General features: G+C 46.4%; 1 protein-coding gene across 7 annotated transcripts in view; it reads right to left on the reverse strand.

Moving 5' to 3' along the window:
• The window catches only part of SLX9 (SLX9 ribosome biogenesis factor), a 66,876-nt gene that overhangs the window by 38,216 nt on the left and 16,274 nt on the right, over window positions 1-12,386 (reverse strand). The window contains exon 3 of one of the 7 annotated variants that reach the window (XM_075153855.1): window positions 6,519-9,126. The exons of the other annotated variants lie outside the window; for them this stretch is intronic. Coding sequence (XP_075009956.1) covers window positions 9,077-9,126 — 50 coding nt within the window. The 3' untranslated portion in view covers window positions 6,519-9,076. Of the gene's footprint in view, window positions 1-6,518; window positions 9,127-12,386 lie in introns of those variants that run through there. 7 annotated transcript variants of the gene reach the window in all.

Consider the following 12,386-nt stretch of genomic DNA (forward strand, 5'->3'; position numbering starts at 1 on the left):
GAGTAGTGGAGATTTTTTTGGTTTAAAGTTTCCTTCACAGACCCCAGCCCAGAAAACCTTCGATGATCTACGAAACTCATGCTAAAAAAAAAAAAACAAAGGGATGAAGGACCGCAATATGGGAATACTACTGCCTGGTACCTAAATTACTCTAAGTAGATTAGCTGAACTGCTGTGGCATGAGATAAATCTGTTCTAAGGCAGGCTGAAGTCCTCTCCTCTGCTCTCCGCGTGTGCCAGGGGCCCAGGTGTGAAAGTCCTGTTGATACTTTGGGACAGAAGAAGCAGTGAGGCCAAGCTGGATCCTGAAATACATCCTGATTTCAAGGTTCTTCTAGATTTGTTCAAACCAAGCAACAAAAAGGCATAATGGTGCTGCTTCAAAGGGCTGAGAGCCCTGTGTCTAGCCTCTGCATTGCTGAGGGCTGGTGACACAGCTCACTGTCCAGAGCTCGGGCTGACCCACCCCAACTGTCACCTTGCAGGCACAGCTCCCCCATCCACAGGAACCACAGAAATGCAGACTTCTCACAATCAGACAAGGAGGCGAAGAAACAAATCTCCTAATAAAAAATCCCAGCACCAATTCCCACCCCGATAGCAGCCTGGAAATACAAAACAGAAGTGGCTTCAGAAACAGCTCAGGGGTCAACATGAAACCAGCAGTTTTTGACCTGCTCTAACACCAGCTCATCAACAGCCTGGAAAATCTTCCTTCCTCCCCAATTTCACCTTCTCCTTTAATGTTTCCAGCTACAGATTTCTCAGCTACGTTCTGCCTCTTCACGAGGACCTAATTAGAAGAACAAACAGCCAAAAGGCAGCCGCCACAGCTCCACCGGGAAATAAGGCAACATGTGGCATGGGAGAAGGAAGTGACCAGAGACAGGACCTGGTATGACATTTCGGCTTCATTTCCCAGCCAGACTCAGACACTACCTCAGGTTTGTCTCTAGAAGAGCCATGTTGTGAGACAGGAGGAGGTAAGGCGGGGGGAGCAGCTGGCAGAGGACTCCTAACAGGGAAACCTGAATGCATGCTCTGAATAAAGAGTTTTGGGGTGAACCCTGACCACATCTCCCACATCTGTCTATTGAACAGTTAATGATGAACACTGCTACAGGATCTCCTCCCTCTCTTCTTCCCCACAGATCACTTAAGCAACAGCTGAATAATTTAGTCTCTCATGGCATGAGTGCCTCTCCTCTCCTCCTACAGTCCCGTAACTGTCCCTTGAATGAGCTTTCCACCATCTCCACAGTACTCTCTTGCTTTCCTACGCACTCTCTAGGGGTACTGGGATGTCAACACCTCCATCTCAATACCCAGAAGGAAGATCTTGGTAAAAGATCAGGCCACCAAGACTACAAAACACATCAAGACTATCACCTCAAGGCTGTGCCAGGAAGCTGGCGCTAAGAGGCTGTGCAACCATACCAAGGATGCAGTAGCTTTCAGATGGATATGACAAGGAAGAAAGTGCCCGCATTGGCTCTTGGAGAGCAGCTGATGTGAAGAAATCAAGCAGCCAGAGAGATACCCTCTTGTGCAAGCCAAAGCGCCCTTGATGCAGCCCTACTGCATGCTAGCTGAGCATCTTGCGTGCAAAGGTTTCAAAGTTACACGGGATCCCAACACCAGCTGTTATAGCAACAGGCTTCTTCCTTCTGGCACGTCAAAACCTCGGCACTCTAACAGGACGTCCAACCTCCTTGTCCCTTGCTGACCTTCTCTGGACCCTAAACTTTCCCCCACAAGGCCTCAGGAAAAAGAAAAGCAAGAAATAAAATGTCAATGATTCTGCCCCTCTACTCTGCTCTGGTGAGACCCCACCGGCAGTACTGCATCAGCTCTGGAGCCCTCAGCACGGGAAAGACATGGACCTGCTGGAGCGGGTCCAGAGGACGGCCACAAAAATGATCAGAGGGATGGAATGCCTCTCCTATGAGGAAAGACTGAGAGAGTTGGGGTTGTTCAGCCTGGAGAAAAGAAGGCTCCAAGGAGACCTTATTGGGGCCTTTCAATACTTAAAGGGGCTTATAAGAAAGATAGGGACAGACTTTTTAGCAGGGCCTGTTGTGACACAACAAGGGGGAATGGTTTTAAACCAAAAGAGGGTAGACTTAGACTAGATATAATGAAGAAATTTTTTACGATGAGGGTAGTGAAACATTGGAACAGGTTGCCCAGAGAGGTGGTAGATGCCCCATCCCTGGAAACATTCAAGGTCAGGTTGGATGGGGCTCTGAGCAACCTGATCTAGTTGAAGATGTCCCTGCTTACTGCAATGGGGCTGGACTAGATGACCTTTAAAGGTCCCTTCCAACCCAAACTATTCTATGATTCTAAGAAGGAAAATACAGCAGATACGTGTAACATTTGGTGACTCACACAGGCCTACCTCTGCAGCCTGACTGACATGGTCTTACAAGTTACATGTTGTGTGTTTGCAAATAGCAAATTCATAACTGGTCCCAGGCGCATAACAGAGCGTAGGATACACATAAAATCAGTATGTGTTGCCATCAGCCACCCCACTGCCCAGTTTGGCCCAGAGCACATATCCAGGGAGGAGTATGTGGCTACTAAATTAAAGATGCAGACATGACAGAAACTTCCCTTCGGATGCACACGTGGGAATTCTACAAGGAATAAACAGACAGAGCTTGAATTTTGGAATAAGCCAATGAACAGAAGAAAACAGAATAGGAAGAGAAACACAAGAGAGGACTAAAAGCTCTAGTCTGCTTTTGGAACAGGTGTCAGGTGAGAAGGAGGGTTCGAGCAGAAGGCCACACGATCCAAGACTTTGCAGCGCGCGGAGACGGAGCATCAGAGTGCATTTAACAGATTCGCCATGGGGACCACCACTTTGTTAGCTAGCTTGAGCAGCCTCCTACTCCTTCCAACCCTCTGTGGGATGGGCTGAAATCCAGTCCTACGTAACCCCACGTAACACTGGGACTTCGTGATTAATGAAGCTAGCAAGAGCACAGACACAGTGAAACTGAAGGGCATTCCCTGCCTCCAGCTTGGTGGTGGAGAGACTGAGCAAGACAGTACGTTACACACCATCACCCCGACAAACCAGCCATAGCGTTTAACCAGACCTGAACTGCTGCAAAAATCCTGCCACATGCTGTAGGGTGGAAATCTATCATCGCAGCAGCTCACACGACTGGTATGGCACACCATGGCAGGGCAGGGGAAGAAGGGGGTACGTGGCAGGAGGCTCTTCTTCCCTAGGTAAAGGCTTGCTATGGGACAGCTTGCCTCTCTAAGCTCGGCTCTTCCTGATGCACTGAAACGAGCTGCTCTGGTTTCCCATGATCACATGCCCAAGCCCAGGAGAACAAAGCTCCAGAAAGGGCCACACTGGGACGTTAACCCATCCTTTACTGGGACAAAGGGGCAGGAAGAAGGTTCAAACCTCTAAGGAACCCCCAGTACCTGATCCTGGGTGAGACTAAACAACAAAGAGGAAGAAAAAAAGGCTTGCCCCACCCTATTTTCTTTCAGGTAGCACATGAATAACTGGTGATGAGTTTTGCCTTTCAATGCTGGGCTAGTTAATCCAGTCAGTCCCTGCCCTTTGCAACTGATTGCTGCCTCTGCTTTCCACCCAGCCTCCAAACAGTTGCTTCCCACCGACTTGGGCTCAGGTTACCCTTTTTCCAGGCAAGCAGAGTCAGCATTTCTATTGTGTACTATATTCTTGCCCTGTTTGCTTGTTTAACCATAATCTCTCCGCTCCTCCCTAGTGCTACAGTAGCCGACATTTCCAGTCTTGGCTGTAGCCCTTATTTTTCAGACAAAACCTGCACAACCTATCTTGAAGCAAGAAACACGGAGCAGATGCCTCGTGTCTTACAGAAAGGCTATGTTACATTCTGTACTTTACCTGAGAGAGCACTGCCAGCAAACTCCTGCCACATGCAGGGGACAAATTTCTTTCCCTCTTCTTTTTTCTTTACCAATTAATTCCATGACAGATCTGAAGGCCAAGGGGGAAGCGCAGGAGAGAAGAAAGTAAGTACAGACTAATGACTGCAAAATTGACTGGGAAGATTTTGCAATTTTCAGCCAGTTACAAGAATGCTACAGACGGGAAGAAAAAGCCCAAAGCCTAACTTGTATCTCTGAAATACTTTTAATCAGCTCCTCTCCATTCCTGCTATGGAATTGTACTAAAGGCAACTGTGCAAGGTCAGATTCTTAACACTTTCGTTTCAGTTTTTAAATTGCACTAGAAATACAGTGACAATTTTATGCTAATAGAGCCAAAGGGCAGAATTATTGCATGAATGTATTTGGGACTGGGATCACAACAGAAACAAAAAAATTCCACTTTGGCGCTGCTTAGCCGTGCCCCTGGCATCCCGTCGGCCCCATACCCAGCTGTAGGTGTTTGTAGCTTTGGGAGACAAAGAAGAGTCACTGGAACTGTGGGTTGGAGGGAACATCCAGTGTCCTTGCAGGCTCTTCATAGCACACAGAGGGTGACAAGAGCATCGCTGCTGTGAAGCGTATGGCTATGTACCTCTTACTGCTGCAAGGACAGACATTACTGCCATACTAGCAGAACAGATGAATACAGGAAAAGTCTCCAACATCCCTCCTGCACATTTCCAGGAAGCCTACTGACTCTATCCTTTTGCTGGCTTTCATTTGAATACCTCCTTTTTGCAAGGCTCCCCAGAGATTGACACTACTGATTCGAATAATTCAAGATTAGCAGCCCATGTGTTTCAATAAAAAAAGTCCCCTCCATAGCATTACAAATCCAGCTGCCCAGTTATGCAGTAGACATGATTAAAGCATCTGCACAAATTAGGGGATACGACATCACCTGTAATTGCAAGCCAGGGTTGCAAACGCAACGGAAACTCCAAGACATGACATGCACAAGAGATGCAGCCAGCCTAACATAAGGCACACTGGGAACAGCCATGGCCAGCCCCTCCTTGCCTTTCGCTCTGTCCAGTGAGCAAGCACTGCTCCTGCCAGCGTCAGCAAAAGCTACACACAAAAACCTCGTAGAGCTTTAACAGAAGGCACTTTGAGGACTTCAGTTTGAGCCTTGGTGACCAGCTTTACCACTAGGAAATAGTACCAATGGGCTAGGAACATACCAGGCCTGACCAAAGCTTCATGCAAGCCACTACCACGTGTCCAACAGGGCCAGCGATGAATGCTCAAGTATAGAGCGGGTGCATTTAGTACCCACAATGTATTTTTATTTTGGGAGATCTGACCGGTTGCTTTAAAGCCCATGCAGGTACCAGAAATTCAGAACACCTATGTGCAAGGAGTCCTACAACTTAACTGCCCTCTTCCTGAAGGATCTTTGCCCATCCTGAACCCAGCATCTTCTAGTTTAATTTTATTTCTTCCATTTATCTCACTGGAAGAGACTGGGAACAAGTCTAATCTCTCTTCACCTCTGTGGCAATCATCATTTACTAAACTTCATCAGCTCCTCTTTTCTCAGACAGTCATCTTTTCCAGGCAAAAGAGCTCTGATCCATTTAATCATTGCTCATATTCCACACCTTTAGCATCAATGCTGAAAAACTGATCTACAGATAAACATGAATGCTCTGAAAGGACTTGCATTTGACTGCAGACATTGTTACAAGCTCATATATCCAGGTCGGCTAATGGCTTTTTCCTTTGAGGTGGGGCATGTGTGCTTTTTCTGTCCCTGTGCTAAAGCTCAGTGAACCCTGGCATCACCTTCTACACATTCACAGCCACGAGTACTCAGGCAATGCCTACACACCAGCGTAAAGAAAAGCAGGAGCAGAGTTTCTAGAGAAGCTTCCTTACTGCTCTGATCAGAGTTTTCATGAAATAATTACTCTGAACCTTACTCAGAGCTCATTAGGACCACAGCAAAATTTCCACTAGGTTATTTTAACCGTTGATTAATTCTCCTTTCCTGGCAGATTTCCTTGGATTCTTTAACATGTCTGGTCTCAGGCTCCCTGTGGCGTGGGTTCACTTCCCCACTCCCAACACTCCATGCATTGACAGGGAAATGAAAAAAGTAATCACGTCAGAGCTTGCCCTTGATTTTTAAGTCTTTGTGGCAGATTAGTGTGGCGCGCTCCCCCTCCCCATGCTGTCCTATCTATTGCACAACCATACGTCAAGGAGTTAATCCCACCATCTGCGCTGTCAGAGCTCCTGCATACCAGGAAACCCAAACACCTAACAGTTTGGGAGCACCAAAGAAACAGAAAGTCCAACTGTATCTTCTACCACTGAACAGCCATTTATTAAATGTAATCATATTAATTTCTTTTACCCAATAGCCTGCTTAGTCAAAATATGCAAGATAATTTTAGATTTAGACATGGAAAAGAGCTCAACAACTCAGCCTGTACAATGCCAGCAGACTTTCATTATTTACATAATGTAAGAATTACTAGCTCGATCCCAGTCACATTTTGATCAGTCAGTTCCAACACCACTTGCATTATAAGTGGCTTTATAAACTGCTGCACATACTGAGGACTGCAACACTAACATAAATACAAAGTAGGAAGGAGGGTGAGAATACCCAGGAAACCTTCCCAAATTGTTTGTGACAGGCATGTACTTGACCTCCAGCCCCCAACTCACCATTCAGCTTTGCCTACATGCAGTTGGACAACAACCGACACGCAGGATTGGCAATGTGTAACATTGATGGTGCCTCATTGCCCATTCTTCCCCTTTCCTTTTTTTGGAGCACATATAGCAGATTTCAAAACTGGAAAGCATTTGAAGAATAGAGCTAGACAAATAATCGCCTGGAGAAGTACAAGGCATGAAATCCACGCGACTCTGGTCTGTGATTGGGGTGGAGAGATAACTCAACCTCGATCTCAAGCACCTATTGCAGGTTAGCACCTGCTGCACCCACGTACCCACTCCTGCCTGACATAAGCACACAGCCCTCCCAGCTCAAAGGGCTGGCAAGTTACGTCCAGACCAGAACCAAGCTGACTTTTTTCTTTGCAGCACTATAAAACTGACTACCATTGATAAGTAAACGCTTCACCACAAGATCAAGACTGGAGATGCGAAGCAGAAGCCCCTAAAGCACAAACAAAGGTGATCCAGTGTCTGCATGAAGACTGTATAATTGTAACGGCCCTTTAACCTTGAAAAGGTCTTACTAATTCCAGCATTCAAATGTGACAGAGTGAACTACCTTTTTTTTTTTGTGGTTGGTGGTGTTGACTATACAGTCTAACAAGCCTAGCCCATGAAAACACTCATTCCAGGAGGTGCCCAAGCACCTCAAGTCTCCTTCCCTCCTCATGGGTGCACAGACTGCCACGTAAGTGGAACTGGTCCAAACACTGCTCCACCGCCTCTTCCAGCCTCCAACGTTTCTGGTGGCTGCCGCTTTCTTGCTGTCTCAACTGCTCTTCTGCTTCAGCGAACAATTTAGAGCTCCCAAAAGCCCCGAGGCACTAATATCATCACCGGCTCTACCATCTTATGCAACACACGACACTCCCACAGCATCATCCTCCCTGGACAGCCTTACTTCCTTCTCCCTGCTCCTCTTCTGTCTGGCTCCAGGGGACACACGAGCACTGTCGCACAGCTTTACCAAGCCCCTCGACAGACCACCGTGATCATTACCTCACTACAGACCTCCTATAGCATTTTCATCGTCTGCCAAAGCTGGGCTTGATCACTCTGCCGGGGACCCTTCATCTTTCCTGCAATGATTCTCGCACAAGACAATTTCCTTTTTTCAGACAAGTCTTAAATTAGAGCAAGCCACTCTACTCCAATATGCCCATTTGGGTCACTTAAACGAAGATGAAATCTTTAAAAAAGAAAAATCAAGATCTGGGCCCCTCTAGGAGAGGCCGAAGTTATTTTTTTCTCCATCCCATCACCTCTTCCACTTTTCTTTACTTGAAAGTTGCAGGACAGGATCAGTCACCCATTCCGGAACGACGTTCTCCTGGTAGAATCTATTTTAAAGCAAGCAAAATTTAAAAAAAAAATGACAGGGCTCCTCCACTTTGTACTTCATGCTCTCTACACCCCTGCCAGCAGCACACACAGACAATAACAAGCCTCAGCAAATGGCATGCACTGCTGCACAGCATTTATACAGTGCCTGCATTAGGACAAATGGGTGCTCTCACCACAGCCCCATCTACCTCATGCAGCGATGAGATCAGCAGCTGCCCAAAGACAGCTGTTGCAAGAACACCCATGTCATTAAAAGAAATAACGGGGTGGGGAAGGACCAAACAACAGTAGGTGCTTCTCTGACACTCCCTGCTGTCAGTTTTCAGAGCCGCCAGACATTTGGCATTGCCTTGATCTTCTCAGGTCTGGGACTAGAGCACCTGTCCCCTCACCTCTCCGCGCTTCAGTATCCCCACGCTTACAGGGGAACACGGTCTGGCATCGTTCCTGTAAAGAAAGTGTTCCTCGAACAAAAAAACTACACACCCCTTCCCAAACAGTAGTCTCACAATACTTAGTCTCACCATGCCCAAAATACACCTACTGAGAACACCTGTATCCCCAACAAAATATCCTATTAGTTCTCAGAAGAGAGAGGCTTTCATTGTAAAAGAAAGGCCAGAAGATCTTTCCATATTGCACAGATGATGCTGGCAGGAAGAGTATTTCTCTGCGGTGAGGACTGCTGGCATGAGCACTTGTGCCTGCTAATTTCCTAATATGGACCAAACAGTCAAATGCATTTAGATCCACGCGTCATGTGCCTACAAACTCATCACTGGTGTCTCACTTGGTGTAAGATTGAGTTTAATCTTTTTACCCTATTGACAGGATGTTAATTTTTACCTAATGGACCAAGAGCTGCATAGCGTTATGAGACATTTTTCACATTTTTCTGGCTTTGTTCAGCTTTCGTTTCCTGATGAGGACCTTCCCATTAGTCCTGCCTTCACTGAGGTGTCGCAATGAAGACATGAAGAAATGCCAGCTTCGCAGTGGATCCCAAACCGAGAGTGCAAAGCACAATCTGGACTTCTCCAGGAGGTGGGACTGATCCAAGCCGCCTCGCCAGGAACAATGGTTGCCAGTATCAAGAAGGCTGTTCCACTTCAGAGGTTTGTGGGTTTGGATATTGCCACCCTAAAAAATAATGTAGGACAGAAAGCAGCAGCCAAGTACACCCTGCTAGAGCCCCCACCCATGTGAGGAACACACAGCACCTACCAAGTCCTGAGGAACCTGCAGCTGTGTGCCCCTTTGGATGGACACGTGCCCCTTCGCGTAGGGGAGAGGGAGATATGGAAATCTGCAAGATGCAATGTGAAAACACCCAACACATTCTGGGAAAAAGAGAAAGGTGTCGTGCCTTCCCCTGCCAATCCTCACACATGCTCCACCACCCTAGGCCAAGGAACTTTAGGAAGAGGAAAATTCAGCAAAGATTCTCAAGACACAAACCTATTTGCACATCTCTTGAAATATTCATTTTCTTCTAGATAACGAAGTTTTGCTTCCACTGAGGACCTTGCAAAATCAGAGCCATCTGTTGGAAAGCAATGGCTGATGCTGCTAAAACTCAAAAATCCATTTTTCCTGCTATCCCAGCTGCCTTGAACCAGCTCACATCCCCCCAGAGACATGAGCAGTATTTTGCACACTGTTGACAAGATATGCACTGGAGACGTTTGTTCCTAGCCAGGATTTCTACGCAGATCGTTCTGAAGCCAGAAATATACTAGCTGCAAAGTCAAACAGCACTACAGCCTTCTTCTATGAATGTTACATAACAAATAATGCATTTAAGATTTGTGATGTTGGGCTCCAAATCCCAGCCTCAGTTAGCCTTTAAAGACTGTGCCATAATTATTTATAGTATTTATATCACAGAGGATGGGGGTGTACTATCAGATCTCATTTAGAGATTACTTTCAGATGAAGCAAGTCTGGTTCTTTAAAATTTTCTTCAAGCAGAAAAAGGTAGCAGCAGCAGCTGGAGTACAGCAAACAAATCCATGGACGCATATGGACATATAGGTCAAATAAGAATTAGGCTGAGCAAAAAACAAGTTAGCTGTGAAACATTCCTTTGGCTGCTTTTCCACATACGGTGCTAGCCGTTTGTGGTTTAATCTTAGAGGAGCTCCATCCGTTTGAGCCTGCAACACTTAAGCTTCCAAGCGGCAAGTTTTCATTATAATTGTTCTATGTTTCTTTATACTGGCTAACGTTTTCATACGAGCATTGCGGTTTTATACACTTATTGCACTAGGAAAAACTGAAGGGGGAACTGGAAAATTTTGTTCTGTGTCATGCTGCGCTGAAAAATATCATTGAAAAAACATAGAAGTGACCTAGAAAAAGGAAGAGTTATTCTGCTGCCCTCTAATGAGCACATCTAACATCTGAAAAAGAGCACTGTCAAAGAGAGATGTTCTGTTCGGCCACAGGCATGTCCTCTCCTGCTACAGAGCTGTCAGCAATGCAGTCACAGCTGGAGCAAGACAGCACCTCCTACACAGGGAAGACATGGAGAAGAAACATCCGCATGGACCCGAGACCTATTCTGTATTTTCCTGAGTTTAGATTAGAGTATATGGCTGTGTCCTGTTCTGTTCCCGTTCCTTCCCCAAATAGAGGGAGGAGGGGAGAGGTTCCCAATTCTGACCTTCAGGACACAAGCCAGTATATCTATCAGCTCACCTCTGCAGCTTCCAAGAGGACGATCCTCCCTCTAAAGTTACCTCCAAAGTACATTTGCTGCATTCACCTTCCGTGTCCCTTCCTTGGGTCCATCTGGATGCTATTCATACATTAGATCTCTTTATTCAACCTACCGAAGAAAATACTGTAACTTCATGATATAGAGTTAGACTATATGCTTCACTGCCACAGAGGGCCATGATGTTGTTACAGGTATACAGGTACAACAGAAACATGGAGGAATGACTTGCTTAAACATCTGTGAGTGTTAATGAAAAGCAAAGGAATTCAGTTCTCATGCAAGTGTGGCTCTGGATCTGAGATCACAATGCTCAGAAGACATTCAGTTGAAAAAGGCAGTAAGGAAGGCAGAGGAACAGCCACGGAGCAACAGTTCTACCTGGTACTCAATTTAAATTCAAATTTTACCGAGCTACGCTAATGTGGTGGGTTGACCTTGGCCAGCTGCCAGATGCCCACCTAGCCGCTCCCTGACTCCCCCTCCTCAACAGGGCAGGGGGAGAAAATAAGATGCAAAGTTCATGGGGCAAGGTAAACGACAGGGAGATCACTCACCAAGTACTATCATGAGCAAAACAGACTCGACCTGGGGAAAATTAATTTAATGTACTGCCGATTAAAATAGAATCGGGTGGTGAGAAACAAAGACAGACAATAAAACACTTTCCTCCACCCACCACCCTTCTCCCCAGGCTCAGCTTCACTCCTTCATTCCTGACTCCTCTACCTCCTCCCCTGAGCAGCACAGGAGGATGGGGAATGGGGTTACAGTCAGTCCATCTCAGCTCCTGTCTGCCACTCCTTCCTCCTCACACTTATCCATTGTGGTCCTCCACGGGCTGCTCCAGTGACTGGAGCACCTCCTCTCCTCCTTCTCTGATCCTGGGGCGTGTTCACAGGGCTGTTTCTCACTTTTCTTCCCTATTTCTCTGCCTGCCCAGCATTTCTACCTCTTCTTAATTATATCTTTTCCCAGAGGCACCACCGTCATGGTCAACAGGCTCAGCTGTGGCTGCAGTGGGTGCGTTGGAGCTGTCTGGACACAGCTGTGTCTGGCACAGGGCAGCCCCCGCCTGTCCTCCTGCTACCAAAACATTGCCACCTACACCCAATACGGGTAAACAGGCCAACATCCTCTATTTTGGAGGAAGGAAAAACACAAAGAAGTTATAATAATCCCATATAAACAGTATCTACACATTTGTATGCTATTTCCATAAATAAAAGCGGCTCAGATACAGGCACTAAAGCAACAAGTGCGCCGGCAGCTGCAGAGGAGTACACATAAGCCCAGCCCTGGGGTCACAATCACTGGTGTGCATGAAAAGCAATAGCCAGAAGCTTCGCTGAGAAAAAGATGAAAGTGCCACTGAAGGAAGCAACTTAAACTCAGAATCGTGATTTCTGTCAGCAGAATTCCTGCAGTCTGGAACAGCCTTCCCCTTACCTCCCTGTCAACAGGCACACCAGGTTATTTCAACTCAAAGTGCATTGCAAAATAACTACTGGATGTACAGACACAGCCTGTACCCATCGCAGCTGGGAATGTCCTACCCATGCTAAAGAAGCCCATTCCCAGTTACATAAGAACACTCAGTGACCTGAATTTACAAATAATCTTTATTTTGAAAGGAAGGAGAGGAAAACAGACACAAGTAAAAACAAATTTTAAAAGCCAT

Source organism: Calonectris borealis, chromosome 6 (genome assembly GCF_964195595.1).
Source record: "Calonectris borealis chromosome 6, bCalBor7.hap1.2, whole genome shotgun sequence".
Taxonomy (NCBI): Eukaryota; Metazoa; Chordata; class Aves; order Procellariiformes; family Procellariidae; genus Calonectris; species Calonectris borealis.